The sequence below is a fragment of the Hemitrygon akajei genome, chromosome 22 (assembly GCF_048418815.1).
Source record: "Hemitrygon akajei chromosome 22, sHemAka1.3, whole genome shotgun sequence".
In the NCBI taxonomy this organism is placed as follows: Eukaryota; Metazoa; Chordata; class Chondrichthyes; order Myliobatiformes; family Dasyatidae; genus Hemitrygon; species Hemitrygon akajei.
In genome coordinates, this window is record NC_133145.1 from 46,103,165 (window position 1) to 46,128,650 (window position 25,486).

A 25,486-nucleotide genomic window follows, 5' to 3' on the forward strand; every position below is an offset into this window, starting at 1 on the left:
TTGACTGGTTGCAGCACGACCTGGTATGGAAACACCAATGCCCTTGAACTGAAAATCCTTCAAAAGTAGAGGATACAACCCAGTCCATCATGGATAAAGCCCTCCCCTTCATTGAGCACATCTCCACAGTAGCGCTGTTGCATGAAAGCAGCAAACAGAGAGCCCACCATCTAGGACATGCTCTCTTCTCACTGCTGCCATCGAGAAGCATCTGTCTCAAATATCAAAATCCTTCATAGAAGTTTTTCTGCCTGGTGATAGCAAATTCCATCCTTACAGCCCTGAACCCAATAATTATTACTAAAACCTATCCTGCCATGCAGCAGCCAAGCTGCCTAAGCATGCCCAAGCATGCCTGGACAAGATAGGAAACTTTCCAGCTTATATTGTAGGCAACATCTTAATTGACTTGAATTATGAATTGAAATAATAAACAATAGTGATTTCAAAAAATGGTGCGTGAAAGGGAAATTTCATGGCGATTTTCATGATCAGTAGCCCAAAGTTCATAAGATACACCTAAAGGTATTCAAGAAGCAAAATCTTTGTTATCCAGTGTTATTTGTCTGTCCTGTTGGGTGCAGTCTTCCATTTATTCTATTGTGCTTCTTGCATTTACTGTGAATGCCCATAAGAAAATGAATCTTGGGGTTGTATAAGGTGTCATATATGTGCTTTGATAATAAATTTATGTTGAACTTGGAACAGCAAGCAACAAAAAACAACAGCAACAGCTTTTGTCCATAGAAGCAGCCCGGCCTGCTGAGTTCCTTCAGCATTTTGTGTGTGTTGCTTGGATTTCCAGCACCTGCAGATTTTCTCCTGATTGTGACAGAAATACAAACCCTGTTCCTCCCTCCCATCCAGACACATACGCTGTCCTTTAACCTCAGGGAGGTTCTCCAATTCCACCCTCCTGTGGACACAGACTCGGGCAGGCAGACACCGGGCTTTAAACTCCCCAGTGGACTCACAGACATTCACAGACTCAGCTCCATTTATTTCACAATATCAAACTCTAGGTCCATTGTACATGGGCCAAGATTGACTTGTCAAAAGCTAAATGTTGATATAACAATTTGCACACACCACGTGACAGATATACAAGTTTTTGCTTCCATGTGCTTCAGAATAAGTCTCATGTGGCAATGAAACACCCAATCTTTAACCAGACTGTAGCAGGGCTTCTAACCTATGAAGAGGTAACTGTTTTGTACAATTGTCCTTATGGACTGAGTAGAATTCCTTTGCAGAAGTAACTTTCTTTTAACTGCTTCATATCTTCAGATGGTAAACCTCTCTTGTCCAATTTGCCTAACATAATAGATCTATTTTCCCAAATAACAATATTACAAATAAGGTATTTATACATTGAATAAAAACATTTTAAATCTAATCTGATCATCCAACATCGACATTTTGAGCAGTGTGAATTTCCATTAGCTAATCTTAACTAGCACCCTATCCAGAATTCATGGCTTTTTGCATTGTTCACTGTTTGCATTTATTAGATAATTCAAACCTTTAAAAGGATACACTGAATAACATTAATTGCTTTTCAGGATGCCCTTTGAGGCTTGGCTATCTCATCATCTCATGGCACTGCAGGCAGATGAATATTCTGCACTCAGTCTGGATGTGAGGGCAAATTATTATGAACTTTCTTGTGGCTTGAGTTACTGCGTCTAACGGGGAAGGAACTGTAAAGCAAACAGAACCTAGCAAGATGAGGTTTTAAAGATTTGCTTCATTTATCACACGTACATTGAAGCATTGAAACATACATTGAAATGAGTTCTTTGCATTAACAACGAACACGGTCTGAAGATCAGCTGGGGGCGGCCACACTTCCGCTGCCAATAAAGCATGCCCACAATTTACCAACCCTAATCCGTAGGTCTTTAGAATCTTTGCGGGCTCTCCTATGTGGACATGGAGAGAATGTACAAACTCCTTGTGGACAGTGGCAGGAATTGAACCCCACTGGCATTGTAAAGTGTGGCATTACCCGCTTCACCACTGTGCCACCCCCAGGGATTGGCAAAACAAGTTATCATTCATGCATAGGAATTAAATATAACACTGACGAATGTAGATTGTGATCGTGGTAATTTATGAGATTATGGTGAAATATCCTCTAATGGAAATGTGATGATGACTAACATGTTTAGATTATGATACACCAGGATACATCTGGGCCAGCCAATGACATCTTCCCCCCCCACCACAACTCAGTCAGGGGGCAGGAACGGATTATTCTCATTTTGCTTTTTAATAAGAAATAAATTGCTCCATTGGCCTGTATCCTAGGGTCTCACATTACAGAGGTCAACATCACAGCAGTGCTCATGGTCCATGGTACCTGTGACAATTCTTTGCCACTTCTTGCCCCGCACCCACAGTACTGACACTCTCTTTTTCAAATATTTATCCATTCTTTACTCAATAGCTGCCAGTGGCAAAGCATTCCACACAGCTAACACTAACACTGAAGAGCCTCTTATACCCCTGCTCTGTGGATGCAGAGAATTACTAAAACGTATCACCAAGGTTTTCTTGCTGAATATATGGAAGGAAATTGAGGTTTCTCACTGCAGTGATGAGTAATTACTGCAGAAGGACAGGCATTGTGATCTCACTGTCTATTTCCTCAATAGCTTCTGTCTGGAAAGGAATTCTGTCGTTGCCGTTGTGAGCTTCCATTTCCGCTGTCTCTAAAGCTGATTCTGAACTGCTGCCTCTCGGGGCTCAATCGCTAAGTGAAAATTTGACTCTGTTCCAGCAGTCCACTTCATCTAAAAACCAAAATAAACATTTTAGTGAGCCAAACTTAGCCTTCATTGCTGGCTTAAACTTCTGCACATTCGCTGTCAATGAGTAGAAAATCTAGTGTATCTTTCTCACTGCTGAATGGAACCATATCCCCACTCATACACAGAATAGGAGTGTACCACAAAGCAATGTTATCAATGCTGCAACAGTCTGAGTACGATCCAACAGCGAAAACAAGTTATAATGGAATGAGCCAAAAGATAATAATAGCGGTAACTTGACAATTGTATTGAATAAATTTTAAGAATTAACAACTCCAGGAAACATTTGCAAGAGAAACATAGTTCACAGTAAATGTTTTTTCCATAGCTAGTAAGAATCAGACACCATTAGGAATCCATATGCTGTTGGAACATTTAGTATCTGATTTATTGGACTATCTTGCACAGTGTTCCAAAAACTAGGAGCCAACAATTCTTCTACTGAGCAGTAACATTTCCTAGTAACACACACAAAATGCTGGAGGAGTCCAGCAGGCCTGGCAGCATCCACAGAAAAGAGTAAACAGTCAACATTTTGGGCTGAGATCCTTCATCAGGCCCTGCTGATGAAGGGTCTCGGCCCGAAATATCGACTGTTTACTCTTTTCCATGGATGCTGCCTGGCCTGCTGGGCTCCTCCAGCATTTTGTGTGCATCACTTTGATTTCTAGCATCAGCAGACTTTCTCTTGTTGGTAACATTTCCTATTAGGATTTGGGTTCATACCAATCAAGAATGGAAAAATCTGACATTGGATCCAATTTGTGCCAGCTGAAAAACTTTTCATAAATTTTGGAAGTTTAGCCGGGTCTGACTGTATTCTACTCCCATGATTTTATTTATTTATTATCAAATTATATGATTCACTGTTGGTGCTTGAGAAAAATCATTTTCTTGTGCAGAAATAGCCAATTATTCACTGCAAGGAAGCATTAAGAAACTGCCAGACCAGCAAACACATAGTTTGCATCCAAATTACAAGTACTGCCATTAAGTCAAAAAATGCCACTAACATCTTCCTTTGTCTTTGTCCATTTGATGATGGATGCCACTTAACAGACATCTAACATTCAACATTGCTGAGATATTGATGTTAATCAATATTTTAATACAAGAATAAACCATTAATTTTAAATGGATAGCGCTTTCCCAATGTAGTGGACAGAGGAATCTGCTATAAGTATAAACACGAGGAAATCTGCCCATGCTGGAGTCTAAGATAGTAAGAAATGCTAAATCTCTTACTATCTCTTCTTTCAGTTAGTCCTGCCGAAGGGTCTCGGCCTGAAACGTCGACTGTACTTCTTCCTATAGATGCTGCCTGGCCTGCTGTGTTCCACCAGCACTTTGTGTGTGCTGCTATAAGTATATTCAATTTTGACTGTTAACGTCCATTCCTCAGAACTAAATTTAGTTTGATTTGGGTGTAACTCCTGTTTATTTTTCTCTACAATATTGCTAACTGGAGTAAAAATAAAATGATTCAACCTCAGTTGGCTTTTTAGTGGTCAAACATATATTTTACTTTTTTCATAGCTTGATCACGGTAACATTAAGCACAGAAAACAGCCATTGCTTGCCAAACTCCTAAATAGCATTGAAGCAGAGTCCCAGAGAATGGGATGAGAAAGTTGAGACAAGTATAGACATGAAAGAGGGCAAGTCCAATCGGCGGGGCGCGGAATGGGGAAATCTAATAGGCTAAATTGTATTTATTTTAATGCAAGGAACGCTTCAGGTAAGGCAGGTGAGCAGGGACCCATGGGATTGTGATATTATGGCTGTTATAGAAATATAGTTGAGGGGTGGAGAAAGCTAGTTGCTCAACTTTCTGGGTACAGATGCTACAGGTCTGGTAGGAGAGAAGGAGGAATTGTATTTTGATTAGTGAGAACATCATGCAGCACTTGGAAAGGATATTCTGGTGGGAACATCCATTGAGGCTATACGGATGGAACAGAGAAATAAGAAAGCAGTGATCTCTTCAACGGGATAGAACATAGAAATCTACAGCACATTACAGGCCTTTTGGCCCACAATACTGTGCCGACCATATAACCTACTCTAGAAACTGTCTAGTGTTACCCTACCACATAACCCTCTATTTCTTTTAGCTCCATGTACCTATCTAAGAGTCTTTTAAAATACCCCATTGTATCTGCCTCCACCACCTTCACCAGCAGTGCATTCCACACGCCCACCACACTTACCTCTGACAACTTACCTCTGACATCCCTCTTGTACCTACTTCCAAGCACCTTAAAGCTATGCCCCCTCATGTTAGCCACTTCAGTCCTTGGAGAAATCCTCTGGTTATCCACATAATCAATGCTTCTCATCATCTTAGACATCTCTATCAGGTCACCTCTCATCCTCCGTCACTCCAAGGAGAAAAGGCCGAGTTCCACTCAGCCTATTCTCATAAGGCATGCTCTCCAATCCAACAACATTGTAAATCTCCTCTGCACCCTCTCTATAGTATCCACATCCTTCCTGTAGTGAGGTGACCAGAACTGAACACAGTACTCCAAGTGGGGTCTGACCAAGGTCTTATATAGCTGCAACATTACCTCACGGCTCTTGAACTCAATCCCATGGTTGATGAAGGCCAGCACACCATATGCCTTCTTAACCATACTGTCAACCTGCGCAGCAGCTTTGAGTGTTCTATGGACACAGATCCCAAGATCTCTCTGATCCTCCACACTGCCAAGAGTCTTACCATTATTACTGTATTCTGTCTTCATATTTGACCTACCAAAATGAACCACCTCACACTTATCTGGATTGAACTCCATCTGCCACTTCTCAATCCAGTTCTGCATCCTATCAATGTCCCGCTGTAACCTCTGATAACCCTCCACACTGTCCACAACATACCCAACTTTTGTGTCATCAGCAAACTTACTAACCCACCATTTCTACTTCTTCATCCAGGCCATTTATAAAAATCACAAAAAAGAGGGGTCCCAGAACAGGTCCCTGCAAGAACACCACTGGTCACTGACCTCAATGCAGAATATAAGCCATCTACAACCACTCTTTGCCTTCTGTGGGCAAGCCTATTTTGGGTCCACAAAGCAACGTCTCCTTGGATCCCGTGCCTCCTTATTTTCTAAATCAGCCTCACATGGGGAACCTTATCAAATGCCTTACTGAAATCCATATGCATTACATCTACTGCTCTACCTTCATCAATGTGTTTTGTTACATCCTCAAGGAATTCAATCAGGCTTGTAAGGCATGATTTGTCCTTGACAAAGCCATGCTGACTATCCCTAATCAGATGATGTCTCTCCAAATGCTCATAAACCCTGCCTCTCAGGATCTTCTCCAACAACTTGCTCACCACTGACTCACTGGTCTATAATTTCTTGGGTTACCTCTACTCCCTTTCTGGAACAAGGGAACAACATTTGCAACCCTCCAATCCTCTGCTACTTCTCTCGTCCCTATTGATGATACAAAGATCATTGTCAGAGATTCAGCAATCTCCTCCCTCACTTCCTACAGTAGCCTGAGGTGTATCTCATCCGGTCCTGGTGACTTATCTAACTTAATGCTTTTCAAAAGCTCCAGCACATCCTCTTTCTTAATGTCTATATGCTCAAGTGTTTCAGTCCACTCTAAGTTATTCCCACAATTGCCAAGGTCCTTTTCTCTGCTGAATACTGAAGCAAAGTATTCATTAAGTACTTACGCTGCCTCCTCTGACTCCATGCACACATTTCCACTATCACACCTGACTGGTCCTATTCTCACACGACTCATCCTTTTGTTCTTCATGTACTTGTAGAATGCCTTGGGGTTTTCCTTAATCCTGCTCACCAAGGCCTTCTCATGGCCCCTTCTATCTCTCCTAATTTCATTCTTAAACTCCTTCCTGACAACCTTGTAATTTTCTAGAACTCTATCAGTACCTAGTTTCTTGAACCTTTCAAATGCTTTTCTTTTCTTCTTAACTAGATTTTCTTTTATCCTACCATCCTTTCCCTGCCTCAATGGAACATACAGGCACAGAACCCCCGCCTCCCACACCTCCGTGATCAGCAGGAATTAGAGTAGCAAATATGTAGGAACATTGCTGTAAGAATAATTAGCTTGTAATAGAAGGTGATTTTAACTTACTTGATATTGACTGGGAGAGCCATGGGTTTAAGGGAATAGATGGAGTAGAACTTAAGTATAACTAGGAAAGCTTTTTTTAAAGCAATATGTAGTTAGCCCTACTGGGGGAGGTGGGCAATATTCAACCTCTTCTTGGTTAATGAGGCTGGGCAAGTGGTTAAAGTGTTATTGAGGAAGCACTTTGGAGCCAGTGACTATAACTTCATTCATTTAAAATGTATCTCAAAAATGTCAGGACTAGTTCACCAATCACAGATCTAACTTGAGCAAAACTAATCTTTTTGCAATAGTCAGGAATTTGTAAAGGTCAGTTGATGGAGGCTGTTGTGACAGAGGGATGTCTGGCAAGTGGGAGGCCTTTAAAAATGAGATGGGGAGAATTCAGAGCCAGCATGTTACTGTTAGAGTGAGGGGCAAGCCTGGCAGAATTATGGAATACTGGTCGGTGTGCATAGTGAGGCTCTGGTCAGGGTCCATGAATTGGGGATTAAAGAGTGGAGGAAGATTGAGCTATTGAGGTGAATGGGGAAGGTGAGTGAGAGTTCAGCGCTGACGGCCCGCTTTTTGATCGCTGCCAAGTCTGTGTAGCAGCTTATCATTGTGGCAGGCAGGTAGGCCTCTGCGCTCGTTTGGTGTCTCTCCCTTTCGATGATATTGGTGATGTCAGAGGATGCTGCCATGGTTCTACATACATGGATTGGAATTTTGTGTTTATGTGCTGTGGACTTCTTCAGACTTATGGTTTTTATATTATGTCTTTTTCTCTCGTTCCTTTTCAATTTTGTTATGCAAGGGGTGGGGGCTTGAGAGTTGATGTTCTTGATATATTCTGTTAGTTTTTTTTGCGGGAGGGAGGGGTTGTTTGGGGGCTGATGCTCTTGTTCCATTTTGTGTGGGGGAGGGGAGGGTTTGGGGTCAATGCTCTTGTTCTGTTTTGTGTGGGGAGGGGGGGTTTCAATGCTTTTGTTGTGCTTTGTGTGTGTGGGGAGGGGTGGTATTACCGGTTGATGATTGGGACGCTGCTCTTTTTTGTGCGGGGGGGGTTGGTTTGATGTTTTGCTCTGGATGTTTCTTTGTTTGGCGGCTATCTGGAGAAGGTGGTTCTCAGAGTTGTATATGAATACATACTTTGATAATAAATGAGCCTTTGAACCTTTGGAAAGCAAAAGCAACTGAGTGCAAGCAAATCCATTGAGCAGTATTAGGGATGTAGGAATAGACATGAGAAGGACAGTAGGAAGACATAAAGAGGGCATGAGTCATCTTGAAAGATTATTTTATCCCAAGAGATTCTGTAAGTATGTTAAGAGCAAGAGGATAACAAGGGAGAGCATAGGACCCCTTAAGGAGTGCCATGTTATAGAAGGATGTGAATAGCATCAGGAGATTGACACAGGACAGGGGTGCTTGGGTTATAAGGAAAGATTGGATCAAATGGGATAATTTTCCCTGGAGAGTAGGAGATTGAGGAGTGACCTGATAGAGATTTATAAAATCATAGAGGATATAGATAACATTAATAATCACCATCTTTTTCCCAGGCTAGGGTTGTCCAAGTCTGGAGATTAGAGGTTTAAAGTGAGTCAGAAAAGATTTTAAAGGTAACTGAAGAGGAGTTTTTGTTTCATACAGGCGCTGGAGGTTATATGGAATGAGCTGCTAGATGTGGTGGTGCATGTGGCATGATTTCAATGCTTAAAGGATATTTGGGCAGATTAATGAGTAGGAAAGGTTTAGAAGAATATTGGCCAAGCAGTACTTACTAATGAAGGCACTTTGGTTAGCACTGACGAATTGGTTCCTATTTCCCCGCTGTGTAACGCCATGACTCTGGTTGAACAAAGGAAGAAGAAAATGAGGTTGACAGCTAAGTGGGAAGACATCAGGGACATGTTTACTTGAAACTGGAAAATTCAAGGTGTAGCAATGAGAAATGTCCGAGATCCTGTCCGATGGATGAGATGGGGCCCAATTTCACAGAGGAATAGGATGTTATTCCTTATGCCCTCACTAATGTTTATCCCTCAGTCAACATCACAACAGAAAAACAGATGAGCATGTTATTATCACACTGCTTCTGTAAGAGTTTGCTGTGTCCCAAATTGGCTGCTGCACATCCTGCTGCGTCAGAGACTGCACCTTCAGAAATATTTCATTTGGATTCGAGTACTCAGCGACAACCTGTGATCATGAAGGGCACTATATAATTACAAGTCTTTTTAAGGATTAGGCAGAAAGTAAACCAGTGCCTGCATTCTACACTACACCTCCTACCATGATCATACAATTAAAAAAAAACTAAACCTGATGCTATTTTCAGATGTGAAAGGAATTTGATGGTGTGCACAAGAGACCTTTGGCATTGTCTGTCAATCGCCCAACATATTCCCAATGTGCCTAGCATTTCGTCCCTTAACAAAAAAAATGCAGAATACTTTTCTTTGTAGTTTGAAATGTATTGATTTACATTTTACACTCGTGTTGAGAAATTTGCTACTTGCACCAGAGGTATACAAATATGAAAGCATTTAGAATGATTTTCAGAGATGACAGTTCTATTGTTGGTAAAATCACGGGGACTATACAGGAGTGAGATAAATTGTCTGGTTGAGTGTCACAACAAAAACCTCACACTCAGCTTCAGCAAAACCAAGGAGATGATTATAGACTTTAAGGAGAATTGGGAGAGCACACACACCAGCACTTATTGGGGGTGGGGGTCAGTGGCAGACAGGTTGAACCGCTTTAAGCTCCTGGGTGTCAACATCTCAGAGGATGTGTCCAGGGTCCAACACACCGATGCAATCACCAAGAAAGCATAAGATTGTTTCTACTTTGTTAGGAGTTTGAGAAATTTAGTATGTCATCAAAGACTTGCTGATTTCTGTAGTTGTACACTGGAGAATATTTTGACTGGTTGCATCACAGCCTGGTATAAAACTTACAATACCCAGGATCACAAGTGACTGCAGGGGGCTTGATTTTCTAACTTATAGTAATATTATATCTTTGCACTGTACTGCTGCCACAAAACAACACAGTTCATATCATATAAGACAGTGATAATAAGCTTGATTCTGATTCAAAACACTTCTATTGGCTTTCAGCAGAGTTAACCTGGAATGAGGTCAAATGCTTCCAAGAATTTCAACTACATCACCAGAACACAATGACATTTTTGCTGGCAAAATGACACAGTTCAAACAGAACACTTCATATTTTATTCAACAGCTTGCAGCTCATTTATTGCATTGAGCAACAATTAATATACGGCTTTTTAAAGTTAGATGGCAGCGTTGATATTAAGCCAAGTTTACTGTTGATAGAAGTACAGGATTTAATTCATTTAATTTCAACAAATGAATAAATTTTCTATCTTAAGTAAATATGTAGCTATTAAAAATTAACTGTGATTTTATAATGGATCTCATTTTAACATTATTATTGACCATAAAATTACTTCCCTAAACTTGGTTATATCAAACTATAACATGAGCTGCACAAACTTGCTTGTAGAATTTGTTTAAACTTTATCTACAAATTAACGTTTTGGTTATATTACTTTCACCTGCAGCGATGGGACTTCCAAAAACAATTCTGACTCTATGATGTTATATTAAAAAATGGTCCATTAGACTGAAGTAACCTGAGATCTGACACAGCTTTTAAAAGCTAACAATTTAATTACAGGCAGTCAAATTGTATTTTCTTGCTCACATAATTGATCTATTGTTTGCTTTCCTCTCATCTTTTCTTTCCATGCTATGGATTGCTTCCAACTTAATTAAATATTTATTGTGACATGTGGACAAACAATCTTTAGATGGGGTGTCTCAAAGCTCAGCATATTATGTACCAGTCTCCTAAGAACTCATACAGTCAAATCCTTGTTTCATGTGTGGCCCCACTCATTAAATTCATGGCACAAAGGGACAATGGATATTCAAGTTTAAGTTCTTGCCCAAATTTTCCAACTCTGCAAATTCTTTTGATCTACTGATATTCTATGGGAACATCCAGTTACTGCTTCGAAATCTTAACAAGTATTTTTAAATCATTTAACAATGTCCCAATAATTACATTTCAAATGTAAATTTGTAAAAATAAACTGGCAAATTAACCCTTTCTGTCCCGGTGAAGGGTCTTGGCCTGAAATATCAGCTCTTTATTCCTCTCCATAGATGCTGCCTGACCTGCTGAGTTCCTGCAGCATGTTGTGTGAATTACTCTGGATTCCCAGTATCCACAGAATCTCTTGTGTTAATAAATCCCTTCTATTCTTTTCATGCATGCCTTATGATCAGTGACAAGTCTATAGCCATGTTATGATAGGGATTTGTTAATCAGCTGTTAATCACAAAGTCAGATCATCTTTCAAGAGGGTGCATCCTCACAAGACATCAGGCCCTGATGGGTTTCTGAAAACCTGCGCCAACCAACTGGTGGGAATGTTCAAGGACATCTTCGATCTCTCACTGCTGCGGTCAGAAATTGCCACCTGCTTCAAAAGGACAACAATCATACCAGTGTCCAAGAAGAGCAGGGTGAGCTGCCTCAATGACTGCCACCCAGTGCCACTCACATCTACTATGATGAAGTGCTTTGAGAGTTTGGTCATGGCCAGAATCAATTGCTGCCTAAGCAAGGACCTGGACCCATTGCAGTTTGCCTATCGCCACAATAGGTGGATGCAATCTCACTGGCTCTCTGCTTAGTCTTGGATCTCCTTGACAATAACAATACACATGTCAGGCTACTGTTTATTGACTACAGCTCAGACACAATCAGATCCTCAGTTCTAAACAGCAAGTTCCAAAACCTAGGTGGCTGTACGCCCCTCTGTAACTGATATCCTTGACTTCCTCAATGGAACACCACAGCTTGTGAAGATCGCAAATAGCATCTCCTCATTGGCAATCGACACTGGCAAACTTCAAGGATGCATGCTTAGCCCACTGTCTACTTTCTCTACATCCACAATTATGTGGCTCAAACGCCATCTATAAATTTGCTGATGACACATCTTATTGTCGGCAGAATGTCAGATGGTGAGTCAGATCAGCTGGTTGAGTGGAGCTGCGATTTTGCGATTGGAATTGGAACGAATAAGCAGTTTCAAGTTCCTGGGTGTCAACGTCTCTGAGGATCTATCCTGGGCCCAACATATTGATGCAATTACATAGAAGGCACAGCAGTAGCTACATTTCATTCAGAGTTTGAGGAGAATTGGTATATCACCAACAACACTCACAAATTTCTACAGATGTACTGTGGAGAGCATTCTAACTGGTTATATCACTGTCTGGTGTGGAGGGACCACTGCACAGAATTGGAAAAAGCTGCAGAAATTTGTAAACTCTGCCTCCTCCATCATGGGCACTAGCCTCTCCAGCATCCAGGACACCTTCAGAAAGTGATACCTCAAATAGAACGGAATCCATCATTAAGGACCCTCATCGCCCAGCACATGCCCTCTTCTCATTGCTACCACAAAGAGGTACAGGAGCCTGAAAGCACACACACAGTGCTTCTTCCCTCTGCCATCAGACTTCTGAATAGACAATGAATCCATGAACATTACATCAGTATTTTCTTCCTCTCTTTTTGCACCACTTATTTAATTTAATTGTCTTTTTTTTACATAAGACCGTAAGATATAGGAGCAGAATTAGGCCATTTGGGCCATTGCATCTGCTCCACTATTTCATCATGGCTGATCCGATTTTCCTCTCAGCCCCGATCTCCTGCCTTCTCCCCATATCCCATCATGCCCTGACCACTTCACTAGTGTGCAAAAGACAACAAACTGTGCAAATGCAAACAGAAAGAAATAATAACAATAGGTAAACAAATAAATAAGCAATAAATATGAAGAACATGAGATGAAGAGTACTTAAAAGTCAGTTCATAAGCTGTGGGAACATTTCTGTGATGAGGCGAGTGAAGTTGAATAAAATTATCTCCTTCGCTTCAAGAACCTGATGGTTGAGGGGTACAACTACTCCTGAACCTGGTGGTGTGAGTCCCGAGGATCTTGTACCTTCTTCTTGATGGCAGCAGTGAGAAGAGTGCGTGTCCTGGGTGGTGAGGGTCCCTAATAATGGATGCTGCTTTCCTGCATCAGGATTTCCTGTAGATATGCTCAATGGTTGGTGGGGGGGGGGGGGGTGGCTTTACCTGTGATGGACTGGGCTGTTACCACTAATTTTCCTTTTTAAATCTTTTTATTAATTTTTAAACAAACATAAATGAAACATGAGTACAGAGAGTTTGAGAGTACATAGGTAATAGTTTAAATAAACATTCAAATAGATGACAATCAATATATAATAGCCTCCCAAACTCATGGTAATTGCGAACAAAAGAAGTTAAAAAAAAAACAAAAAAGAGAGGGGGAAACTAACCAACATGGGCCATTGCATTATGTCCAATATATACAGTAATGCCAATAACTCCGAACCTCCATCCAAATAATTAAGGATAATAAAAGTGAGGTTTAGGAAAAGACAAATTAACTCATATGAAAATGTTGAATAAATGGTCTCCAAGTTTCTTCAAATTTAACCGAAGGATCAAAGACAACACTTCTAATTTTTTCTAAGCTCAAACAAGAGATAGTTTGAGAAAACCACTGAAATATAGTTGGAGGATTAATTTCTTTCCAATTCAATAAATAGATCTTCTAGCCATTAATGTAACAAATGCAATCATCCGTCGAGATGAGGGGGGGATAAACGACTATTATCCGCCATTGGTAAACCGAAAATTGCAGTAATAGGATGCGGTTGGAAATCGATATTCAGATCATTACTTTTGGTAGGGATTTTCTTTTCAAGGGTATTGGAGTTTCCATACCAAACTGTGATGCAGCCAGTCAACATACTCTCCACCACACATCTATAGAAGTTTGTCAAAGTCATGCCAAATCTTGCCAAATCTTCGTAAAATCCTCAACAAGTAGAGGTGCTACTGTGCCTTCTTCGTAATTGTACTTACGTGCTGAGACCAGGACAGGTGCTGCAAAATGATAACACCGAGGAATTTAAAGTTTAAAGCCAGTGATAGGAAACCTGATTCTGAAACCGAGCTGTTTGCTGATTTATCTACTTCATTCTATTTGTCATTCCTTTCCAAATTAACTTAGTGGTCACTTAAGTGGTTCGTGCTCTTCTGCTGCTGTAGCCCATCCACTTCGTTTCGATGTGTTGTGCATTCAGAGGAGCTTTCCCAAACACCACCGTTGTAACGCATGGTTATTTGAGTTTCTGTCACCTCCTGTCAGGCTGAACCAGCTCGGCCATTCTCCTCTGACCTCTCTCATTAAAAAGACAGATTCATCCACAGAATTGCCACTCACTGGATGTTTCTTTTAGATTTTCACACCATTCCCTGTAAAGTATGTTTGTCTGTGAAAATTCCAGAACAGCAGTTTCTGCCATGCTCAAACCACCCTCTCTGCCACATTCCAAGGTCAAAATCACTTAGATCACATTTCTTCCCCATGCTGATATTTGGTCTGAACAACAACTGAACCTCTTGACTATATCTGCTTGCTTTTATGAATTGAGTTGCTGTCACATGATTGGCTGATTCAATAGTTGCATCCTACATCAGGATGCTGTTCATCGACTATAGCTCAGCATTTAATACCATCATTCCCACAATCCTGATTGAGAAGTTGCAGAACCTGGGCCTCTGTACCTCCCTCTGCAACTGGATCCTTGACTTCCTAACCGGAAGACCACAATCTGTGTGGATTGGTGATAACGTATCGTCCTTGCTGATGATCAACACTGGCGCACCTCAGGGGTGTGCGCTTAGCCCACTGCTCTACTCTCTATATACACGACTGTGTGGCTAGGCATAGCTCAAATACCATCTATAAGTTTACAGATGATGCAACCATTGCTGTTAGAATCTCAGGTGGTGACGAGAGGGCATACAGGAGTGAGATATGCCAACTAGTGGAATGGTGCCGCAGCAACAACCTGGTGTTAAGATTCTCTGGCCCAGTTCCTGGGTGTTAAGATCTCTGAGGATCTAACCTAGTCCCAACATATCGATGGAGTTATAAAGAAGGCAAGACAGCGGCTATACTTTATTAGGAGTTTGAAGAGATTTGTGATGTCAACAAACACACTCAAAAACTTCTACAGTTGGACCGTGGAGAGCATTCTGACAGGTTGCATCACTGTCTGGTATGGAGGGGGTACTGCACAGGACCACAAAAAGCTGCAGGAGGTTGTAAATCTAATCAGCTCCATCTTGGGTACTAGCCTACAAAATACCTAGGACATCTTTAGGGAGCGGTGTCTCAGAAAGGCAGCGTCTATTATTAAGGACCTCTAGCACCCAGAGCATGTCCTTTTCTCACTGTTACCATCAGGTAGGAGGTACAGAAGCCTGAAGGCACACACTCAGCAATTCAGGAACAGCTTCTTCCTCTCTGCCATCTGATTTCTAAATGGACATTGAATCTTTGGACACTACCTCACTTTTTTTTTAATATACAATATTTCTGTTTTTGGAAATTTAAAAAAATCTATTCAATATACATAATTGTTTTACTTGTTTATTTATTATTGGTTTTTTATTTTTTTTCTCTCTGCTACATTATCTATTGTATTGAATTGCTGCTGCTAAGTTAACAAATTTCACGTCACATGCCAATAATAATGAACCTGATTCTGATTCTAATGAGCAAGTTTACAGGTGTACCTACTAAAGTGGCCTCTGAGTGTAAGGGCACTTAATATAGAACAACATTCCAGAGTGTTTCATAATACTGTTCAAATAATATTCTGGGGGAAAAAGATCACGACTGTTAGGACTGGAGTTTAGTCAAAGTAGGTTTAATGGAGCATTGTAATGTGAAGAGAGGGCTAAAGAAATGGAAAGATTTTAATAGTGAAATTCTCAGTGTTAGCTTTGCTGCCGAAGGCATGGATGCCAATGGTGGAGATCTGGTTTGTACAAAGGACCAAACTTAGAAGAGGTACAGATATCTGGAAAATCTGTGGTATAGGAGATACTTCGAGAGATAAGGAAGGGTTAGAAAATGAAAGAACTCCAAAGAAAGGATAATGGTTTTAAAATCAATGCATAGCCATGGTGTTTTGCACACTTTCAATGGACTTTTGATCAGTTATCTCATCTTTGGCAGAAGCAATGGCATTAAATATCAGTTAACCAGGGCTTGTAAAAGGCATTGTTGATGAAGTGATAGATTTGTTAAGCATTACAAAGGTCAGTTTAAAGTGGGCAATAACATCAATAAAATAGTTTGTGTGTGTATGACATTTCAAAGGAAAGTTAACAAACAAAATGCAAAACTAGCCAGATTCGTAGCTTATTAGGTCTAACGAAAAAAAACCATTTCATCAAGGAGATAGGTTTTGTGGAGTTTCCTCATAAGTCATCATATGTTACGTATGTTATGTGTACTACTGTGTTGTACAGATTTGAAGAAATGTTATCTCATTTCCATCTACACAATATATGGTTATGGACATTATATACCATAAATGACAATAAACTTGACTTGTCTTAAAAGAGGAAAGAAACATAGCCAAGGTGGAGAGATTTAGGGAGAGAGTTCTACAGCTTGAAGTCTGAAAGCTGAAGACTACTATTAATGGTAATGAAATGTCAAGTCGGTAAGTAGTCAGCTCAGAAAACAGAATAACTCATTTAATGTCTGCATTCATGATTAACTCAAGGGATTATTTCACTTCAATGTAACACTCTCACACCCAGGCACCTGCGGGCTTGAAATAAAAAATTAATAAGATGGTGACCAATAAAAATTACATTAGGCTCTATTAATAATATTTTGAAAATGTGCAGGTATTATAAATTTAAAATATTACACTGGCTTTTACCCTTCATTGCTTTCAAGAAGGAATCTGGCATCTCTGAATACCAGGAATGGCCAAGTGATGGCATCGAGTAAAATTGTGTGTGCCTTATTATGTAAATTTAAACACAGTACTTAGGGAGAACTCTCTGATCCTATCTCACAGTTAGTTACCCCAGTGTGCATTATGGATGGGATTTGATGCAAGCTTCACTTCAATCTCCTGTTTCCTCTGCCATAGAGTATCAGAAAAGGGCCAAAGGGCACAGCCTCAGAATAGAATGATGTATTTTTAAAACAGAAATAAGGAGGGGTTTCTTCAGCCAGACGTTGGTGTATCTATGAAATTTATTGCCACAGATGGCCGAGGAGGCCAACTTCAATGGGTATGCGTAAAACCCTGGGAAGTGTTTCACTGCTAATGTAATGGTCTTTCTGTAGAAGCAGTGTTTGGGTTACGGTTAGAGATGACGGTTGCTTTGGAATGTGAGCTGCCCAATGACGGGGGGGGGTGTTTTAGTGCCGTGTGCCTGACACCACGGTGACCTGGGCCTTTTGTTTGGCGGGAGATGAAGACGGAAGATGCCGGAGCGGAGCCGTGATCCGACGAAGGCCGGGGAGACGTAAGGAGAGTCGGCAAAGGGGAAACTGTGAGCTCCAACTTGTGCATACTAGACTGTTTCATTAAAATGGGTCCTTCTCTTTTTTTGCTTTTTCTTCACTAACCCTGTAGCCAACTATAAAGCTAATCATTTACCGTAATTGTGTGCGGTGTACTGTCTGTTATTTCGTGGGACTGATTTGTAACAGGGTAACAAATTATGCAGCATCTACACAAACAGGGGGGTTTCAGGGTGGACTTATACCTCAATTTCACCCGTCTGGCAGGGCCAGAGACGGTCTTCCATAGACTTACGCAGAGCCTTCAGAACCTGAGGTTTACATATATTTAATACCGAGCGTGATAGGTTCTTGATTAGTAAGGGCGTCAAAGGTTGTGGAGAGAAGGAAGGAGAATGGGGTTGAGAGGGATAATAAGTCAGCTGACTCAATGGGCTGAATGGTCTAATTCTGCTCCTATATCTTATGGTCTTTAAATTCAGTTTTGTCCCTTTCATTCTGTACTCTATCGAAAGCTAAGTTTACAAGTGAATAGTTGATTTGCCAGTTTCTCTAATTGGAACGTTCATGTCATCTTAAGTTCTCTGAAGAGACTCGTTGATTAGATTACAGAGTTCCGGGCCAAAAGGCCCATATTGGTATCCATACCCTGAACTTCTTGTTGCTATTAACTAAATTTTGATTGGAAATGTTTCTTTTCTGTTTAATCATCTTTATTATTTAGGTTAAAAATTTAAGTGCTACGTTGACCTCAGAATGATTCTGATAAATACCTTTTGCTGTCCTAGTGATATACACTCAGTGGCCATTTTATTAGATACACCTGTGCACCTGTGCATGAATGCAAATATTGAATCAACCAATCATGAGGCTGCAACAATGCATAAAAACATGGAGACACGGTCAAGTGGATCAGTTCTTGTTCAGACCAAATATCAGAATGGGGAAGAAATGTGACCCATGTAACTTTGACCCATGGAAAGTTTGTTGATGCCAGGTGGAGTGGTTTGAGTATCTCAGAAACTGCTTAGCTCCTGGGATTTTCACACACACAACAGTCTCTAGAGTTTACAGAAACATCCAGCGAGCAGCGGTTCTGTGGATGAAAACGCCTTGTTAGTGAGAGTGGTCAGAGGAGAATGGCCAGACTGGTTCAAGATGACAGGAAGGCGACAGTAACTCATATAACCACATGAATGTACAAAAGTCTAACCTTGAAGTGAATGGGCTACAGCAGCAGAAGATCACACTAGGTTCCACTCTTGTGCCTAATAAACTGGCAACTGAGCGTACATAATTGTATTCATACACCATACACGCATTACTTGGTACTTCTGGTCCTATGCCTCAAATTTCAGTCTGCTAGGTTATTTTAATCACTTTAGAGGAAATGGGAAAATTTCCTGATAATTTTCAAAGGAGGTTAGTTGATTATTAATTGGAAGGAAACCTGGAGCTGGTTCAACATTGATTGATTATGTCCTGTGTAAATAATGGTAAAGGTTGCAGTGTGCTTTTTATTAAAGAGGAACAGACTGCACCAACAGTTGCATTAAAAATACTGGAATTTCGATTGAAAAACTCAAAATGACAGAATATTTTTGATCAACTCTTCACCCCTCAGCAGAATTGGTTAGAAACTGACAAAACCTGCAACATCAGCCTAAAGTTGATTTCCAAAGAGGTTCACTGGTGCATAACTGAATCATTTAAATAATTGGCAATCAGTATTTCTAAAGAATGTATTTCTCTTAGGTATAATATTCATAATATTTACTTGACTGTTGTCAAAACAAATCCAAGACAGAAGGGTCATTTATTATTTTCTTTCTCTTTCCAAGTCATATTATTCACATTTTAAATCTTCTTTGATTGCTAAATGCATTATAAACTTTTTTACTACAGTGTCCCTGTAGGAGTTGTGGTGGTTTTCAAGATAGAGCCAAATAAACCCAAAACCCAAGGGAGACCAATGTCCTAGCGGGCAAGTTAGCTCAAACAGTTGGGTAGGGTTTACATAATTTGGCGGGGGGAGGGGTGATTGGGTAATAGGGCTGAGAATGAGGCAGTTGGTACAAGTAGATGTAGTGTATAGTGAGGCTGTGAGGAAGGACAAGCAGATGTTACGACAAAATTGCAGTCAGTGGGATGAGTTGAAGAGTGGCGTGGGAGCAAAATCAAAAAGGGTGATGAATACAGGACTGAAGGTGTTATATATCTGAATGAATGTAGTATGCAGAATAAGGTAGATGATCTCGTGGCACAGTTAGAGACTGTAGATGATGTTGTGGGCATTACTGAGTCATGGCTGAAAAATAGTCATAGTTGGGAGCTTAACATCCAGTAATATACAGTAAATTGTATTGAAAGGACAGAGAGGTAGGCAGAGGGGATGGGGTGACTCTATTGGCAAAAGATGAAATCAAATCCTTAGAAAGGGATAATAGGATCGGAAGATGTAGAATCCCTGTGGGTGTAGTGAAGAAACTGCATGAGTAACTGACGGAAGTTATATACTTTATTTACTGCCCATTATGCTGCTGGGGTTCAGTGTGGCCATGAAGGTCCTCCATCTCTGGCAGTGCTCATGGCTTCCTTCATCATCTCAGTAGCTTCCTCTCAGATTTCACTACTGTCAGTCATGCATGTCCCAGAATACCATCACACGCAGATGTAGAAAGATCCTTCACTGCTGTTTCCATAACAATTTTGTTTTACCAGTCACAGTTGTTAGCCTTGAGCTGAACCCTCAAACTTGGAGGACTAGTGGACCATCCTAACCTGTCCTCTACCCTTTGGCATGGGTGACCTACCAAGAGCTAAAGCATAAAGCCCTGACTCCAGCCAACATCGCTCTCTGGGTCATTGAGGTATACAATCCTCCAAACCACAACAAGGTTGTGGCCCTCTTGCAGGAGTTATATACATGCCTCCAAACATTAGCTAGGATGTGGGGGAGAAATTACATTGCAAAATATAATAGCATGTAAAAAGGGAAATGTTACAATAGTCATGGGGGAATTCAAAATGCAGGTAGCTTGGCAAAATCAGGTTGGAGTTGAATCCAAAGAGATGGAATTAGTAGAATGCCTACTAAATGGATTTTTAGAGCAGCTTGTGGTTGAGCCCACTAGGGGAAAAGGCAATTCTGGATTGGTGGTTGTTTAATGAACAGATTTGATTAGTGAGCTTAAGGTAAAGGAACCCTCAGGAAACCATGGCTATGATATGATAGAATTCACTCTGCAGTTTGAGAAGGAGAAGCTAAAGTATCAGTATTATAGTGGAGTAAAGGGAATTGCAGAGGCGTGAGAGAGGGGCCAGAAGGGGATACTAGCGGGGATGACAGCAGATCAGCAATGGTTGGAGTTTCTGAGGTTGAATCAGAAGGTGCAGGATAGATATATGTAAAAGATGAAAAAGTATTCTAGAAGGAGGAGTTGGCAATTGTCGGTAACAAGAGAAGTCAAACACAGCAAAAAGCCAAAGAGTGGGCACATAACATAGCAAAAATTAGTGGGAAGTTAGTGTTTTGGTAAGCCTTTAAAAATCAACAGAAGGCAACTAAAAAAGCCATAAGGAGAGAAAAGATAAAATATCAAGATTAGCTACCCAATAATATAAAAGAGGATATCAAAAGTTTTTCAGCTATATAAAGATTAAAAGAGAGGCGTGAGTGGATATCGGACCGCTGGAAAATTACACTGGAGAGGTAGTAATAGGGAACAAAGAAATGGTGGATGAACAATAAGTATTCAGTTTTCACTGTGGAAGACACTATCAATATGACAGAAATTCAACAGTGTCAGGGGACAGAAGTAAGTGTTGTTGCTGTTACTAGGGAGAAGGTGCTTGGGAAGCTGAAAGGCCTGAATATAGATAAGTCACCTGGACCAGATGGACTGCACTCCAGGGTTCTGAAAGAGGTGGCTGAAGAGATTGTAGAGGTATTAGTAATGATCTTTCAAGAACCACTGGATTTTGGAATGGTTCCTGAGGAATGGAAAATTGCAAATGTCACTGGGAGGGAGACAGAAGAAAGGAAAATACAGGCCAGTTAACCAGAGTTGGAGTCTATGATTAAGGATGAAGATCGGCATACTTGGAGGCATATTAAAAAATATGCCAAAGTCAGTATAGTTTCCTTAAGAGGAAATCATGCCTGACAAGTTTGTTCAAATTCTTTGAGGAAATAATAGGCAGTATACACAAAGGAGTGGATGTTATTTACTTGGATATTCAGAAGGCCTTTGACAAGGTGCCGCACACGAGGCTGCTTAACAAGACAAGAGTCCATGGTTTTGCAAGAAAGACACTAGGATCGATCAAAGATTGGCTGACTGGCAAGAGAGAAAGCGTAGGAATAAAGGGGGCCTTTTCTGGTTGGCTGCCAGTGACTAGTTGTGTTTGGCAGGTGTCAGTGTTGTGACCATTTCTTTTCAAGTTAACACAATAATTTCAATGACAGAATTAATGGTTTTGTGGCCAGGTTTTTGGATGATACAAATATAGATGGAAGGGCAGGTAGTGTTGAAGACCCAGGGAGTCTGCAGAAGAATGTAGACAAATTAGGGAAATGGGCAAAGAATTGTCAGGTGAAGTATAGTCTAGGGATGTGTATGGTCATTCATTTTTGTGCAAGGAATAAAGGTGTAGACTGTTTTCTAAATGTGTGGCATGTGGCCAAGTGGTTAAGGCATTGGACTAGTGATCTGAAGGTTGTGAGTTTGAGCCCCAGCCGAGACAGCGTGTTGTGTCCTTGAGCAAGGCACTTAACCGCACACTGCTCCAGTCCACCCAGCTGAAAATGGGTACCAGCAAAATGCTGGGGTTAACCTTGCGATAGAATGGCATCCTATCCGGGGGGAGTCTAGTACTCTCAGTCGCTTCACGCCACGGAAACCAGCATAAGCACCGGCCTGATGAGCCTGTGAGGCTCGGGATGGACTTTAAATTCATTTTCATTTAGAAAATGGGGAGAAAATTCAAAAAGTCAGAGGTGCAGACTTGGTTGTGCAGGATTCCTTAAAGATTAACCTACAGGCTGAGCCAGTAGGTAGGAAGGCAAATGCAATGTTAGCATTTATTTCAAGAGGACTAGAATATAACAGTTGGGATGGTGAGGAATATTAAGGCTTTATAATGAATTGACCAAACCACACTTGGAGAATTGGGAGCAGCTGTGAGCTTCTTATTAAGAAAAGATGTGCTGGCCTTGGAGAGGGTCCAGAGGAATTTCACGAGAATTATTCCAGGAATGAAAGGGTTAATGTATGAGCAGCATTCGATAGCTCTGGGCCTGTACTCACTGGAGCTTAAAAGAATGAGGGGGATTGCATTGAAACCTATCGAATATTGAAAGGCCTAGATAGAGTCGATGTGGAGAGGACGTTTGTTGTAGTGGGGGAGTCTAGGACCAAAGGGCATAACCTCAGAATAGTGGGCAGTCCATTTAGAACAGTGATGAAGAGGAACTTCTTTAGCCAAAGGGTAGTGAATCTGTGGAATTCATTGCCAAAGTCATCTGTGGAGGCTAAGTCATTAGGTACTTTTAAAGGTTGTTGATTAGTTGGTGTGTCAGAGGTTACGGGGAATGAGGTTGAGAGGGATAATAAATCAGCCATGATGGAATGGTGAGCAGACTTGATGAACTGAATGGCCTAATTCTGCTCCAAGGTCTAATGGTCTTATGGCCTATTAGAAATTCCTGGACAACTCCTTTAAAATGTTCTTGTAATATTACTTAGATTTTTAAAGACTGGTGTTGGCTGAGAGCTTACAGTGGAGAGAAGGTGTCTGCCTCCAAACCTGATTTGACCATGGTGAAACCTGAGTCTAAACTGAACCTGGTTACACCCAACCTACGCCACAACCACCCGATGTAAGTGTTGTAATAAAGAAAACAACTTCAAACATGCTAATGACGCAAAACCTAAGAGCAATTACCAACAAAGCACAGTGGCGCCTGTACTTCCTTAGAAGTCTGCCAAGATTCAGCATGATATCTAAAACTTCGGCAGACTTCTATAGGTGTGTGGTGGACAGCATACTGAGTGGTTGCATCATAGCCTGGTATGGAGACCCCAATGCCCTTGAACGGAAAATCCCACAAAATGTAGCTGATATGGTCCAGTCCATCACAGGTAAAGCCCTCTCCACCATTGAACACATCTACATGGAGTGCTATCGCAGGAACCATCATGAAGAAGGTACAAGAGCCTCAGGAGTCACACCACCAAGTTAAGGAACAGAAACAGATCCTCAACCATCAGGCTCTTGAACCAGAGAAAACACTTCACTCAACTTCACTCGCCCCATTACTGAACTATTCCCAAAACCTATAGACCAACGTTAAGGACTCTTCATCTCATTTTCTCGATATTTATTGGTTATTTGTTTATCATTATTTAATTTTTTCACTCTTTTGTATTTGCAAAGTTTTGTTGTCTTCTGCACAATGGTTGTTTGTCCCTCCTGCTGGGTGTGGTCTTGCATCGATTCTGTTATGTTTCTTGGAGTTATTGAGTTTGCCCGCAAGAAAACTGATCTCAGGTTAACATATATGTCCTTTGATAATAAATTAACTATGAATTTTGAACTTCGAACTTTGCAACACCAAGTTATCTAGAAGGCTAAAAAGTCGAGTCGTTAGTAAGTCCACCAAAATCCAGCCTGCAATGCAAATATTAATGTACACGGTCCTGTAATCAATTTGACCCATTCCCTCACATGCTCTTTTTCAGCTAGAATGTATTTGTTTCTGCTCTTATTAATCGGTCCCAAAATATGCACCTTCCCGTCAATATTGCAGTGTATAATTTGACTCAAGTTGGAGTTCAAAGATTGTTTGGGGGGCAACAGATGTGCCGAAACCGTCAGGATAGGGAGCATCTGCATTTACTTATGTGTGGATGGGAATGTGGGCGTGTGTTTTCCCAAGGGCAGAGCCGATGTAGTGTCTCTTTAAGAAGGTTCTGCGCCTCAGCTGATGGAGCGTGGGTCGTGTTGTGACAGACACTTTGGCAGGCAAAACACTCACCGGCTGAGACACAGCATGTGGAGTAGAAGGAACAGATTACTGATCCTCCTGCTTCTCTCGGCGGCCTTCACGGTCGATCTGCTCTTCAATATCTTACCCAAGTTGCAGCAGCGGCGGCGGTTCGGCCGCGGCCAGTGTCCGTGCGCCGAGCTGCGGGGCGCAAGCCTGAGCCCGGCCAACAGCAGCAGCGGAGCCCGGGCACGTTGGCATCTCAGCCCAACTCTCTCCAAACTCCGCCAACTCTTCTCGCACCCCTTATACCGTGCGCAGTCCCCGAGCCGGGGGCTAGGCGACTCCCTCTTGGAAAGAGACGCCGCTGTCAAGTTCTACGAGCACAAGGCTAAGCGGGCGAACAGGTAAGGGGTGGGAAACGCAGTGGCTGTAGACAGCGAGAAACTAAAGATAAAAGAAAGTCTAAATCCGCCAGCCGCTTCTGCTCACGACTAGTTGAGTATAGGTGCCGAGCTACGTTGTCACTGTATGAATAATGCGTTTTAATGCAAGTGCACCAAGATATGTTTTTGTATTAGTTTAAAGCTTGGAAAATGTCATTTAGAATAAAAAGTAATCCCTGCTCTCTTTCAACGAGGGTGAGGCAAACCCCTGAGAACTTAAACTGTCCTCGGGGGTGAACATAAGGCAACTTCAATGGTGTCTCGGAGAGTACAGACAACGCTGGTGTTATACAGCTCGCGATCCCAGTGGCCAGCTTGTACGGGCTGTTCTGCTGAGCCGCAAACGTGCAAGATTCTGAATGAACTCGGCAAGTCGGGCAGCATCCGTGACGGGAAGTAGGCTGTCGAAGTATCAGGACGAGACCCTTCATCTGGGTTGGCCCGATGACTCCGGATCTCGACCCGAAATGTCGACTGATCCATCTCCTTCCGCACAACCCGCTGAGCTTCTCCGGCAGATTGTTGCTCCGGATTCCAGCATCTTGTGTGTCCACTCTGTTGAGTCGGCGGGATTCTTATTTCCCTCATGAGTGCTGAGCCGATGATAGACGACAAGGGTCGCGCGAAAGTAAAG

The 25,486-nt window shown here is 41.5% G+C and overlaps 1 protein-coding gene and 1 long non-coding RNA gene across 4 annotated transcripts in view; one reads left to right on the forward strand and one right to left on the reverse strand.

Moving 5' to 3' along the window:
• Positions 1-1,032: 1,032 nt before the first annotated feature.
• The window catches only part of LOC140714688 (uncharacterized), a 54,095-nt gene continuing 29,641 nt past the window's right edge, over positions 1,033-25,486 (reverse strand). Inside the window, exons 2-3 of the long non-coding RNA XR_012095974.1 lie at positions 8,705-8,771; positions 1,033-2,795 (exon numbers count right to left, since the gene is read on the reverse strand). This is a non-coding gene — a long non-coding RNA (uncharacterized lncRNA). The remainder of the gene's footprint in view (positions 2,796-8,704; positions 8,772-25,486) is intronic.
• fam20a (FAM20A golgi associated secretory pathway pseudokinase) overlaps positions 24,382-25,486 on the forward strand; it is an 83,519-nt gene continuing 82,414 nt past the window's right edge. For all 3 annotated transcript variants that reach the window (XR_012095973.1, XM_073026142.1, XM_073026141.1), the window contains exon 1: positions 24,382-24,813. Coding sequence is in view for 2 of the 3 variants with exons in the window: in XM_073026142.1 (XP_072882243.1) it covers positions 24,407-24,813 (407 nt within the window). In the remaining variant the exon portion in view is untranslated. The remainder of the gene's footprint in view (positions 24,814-25,486) is intronic.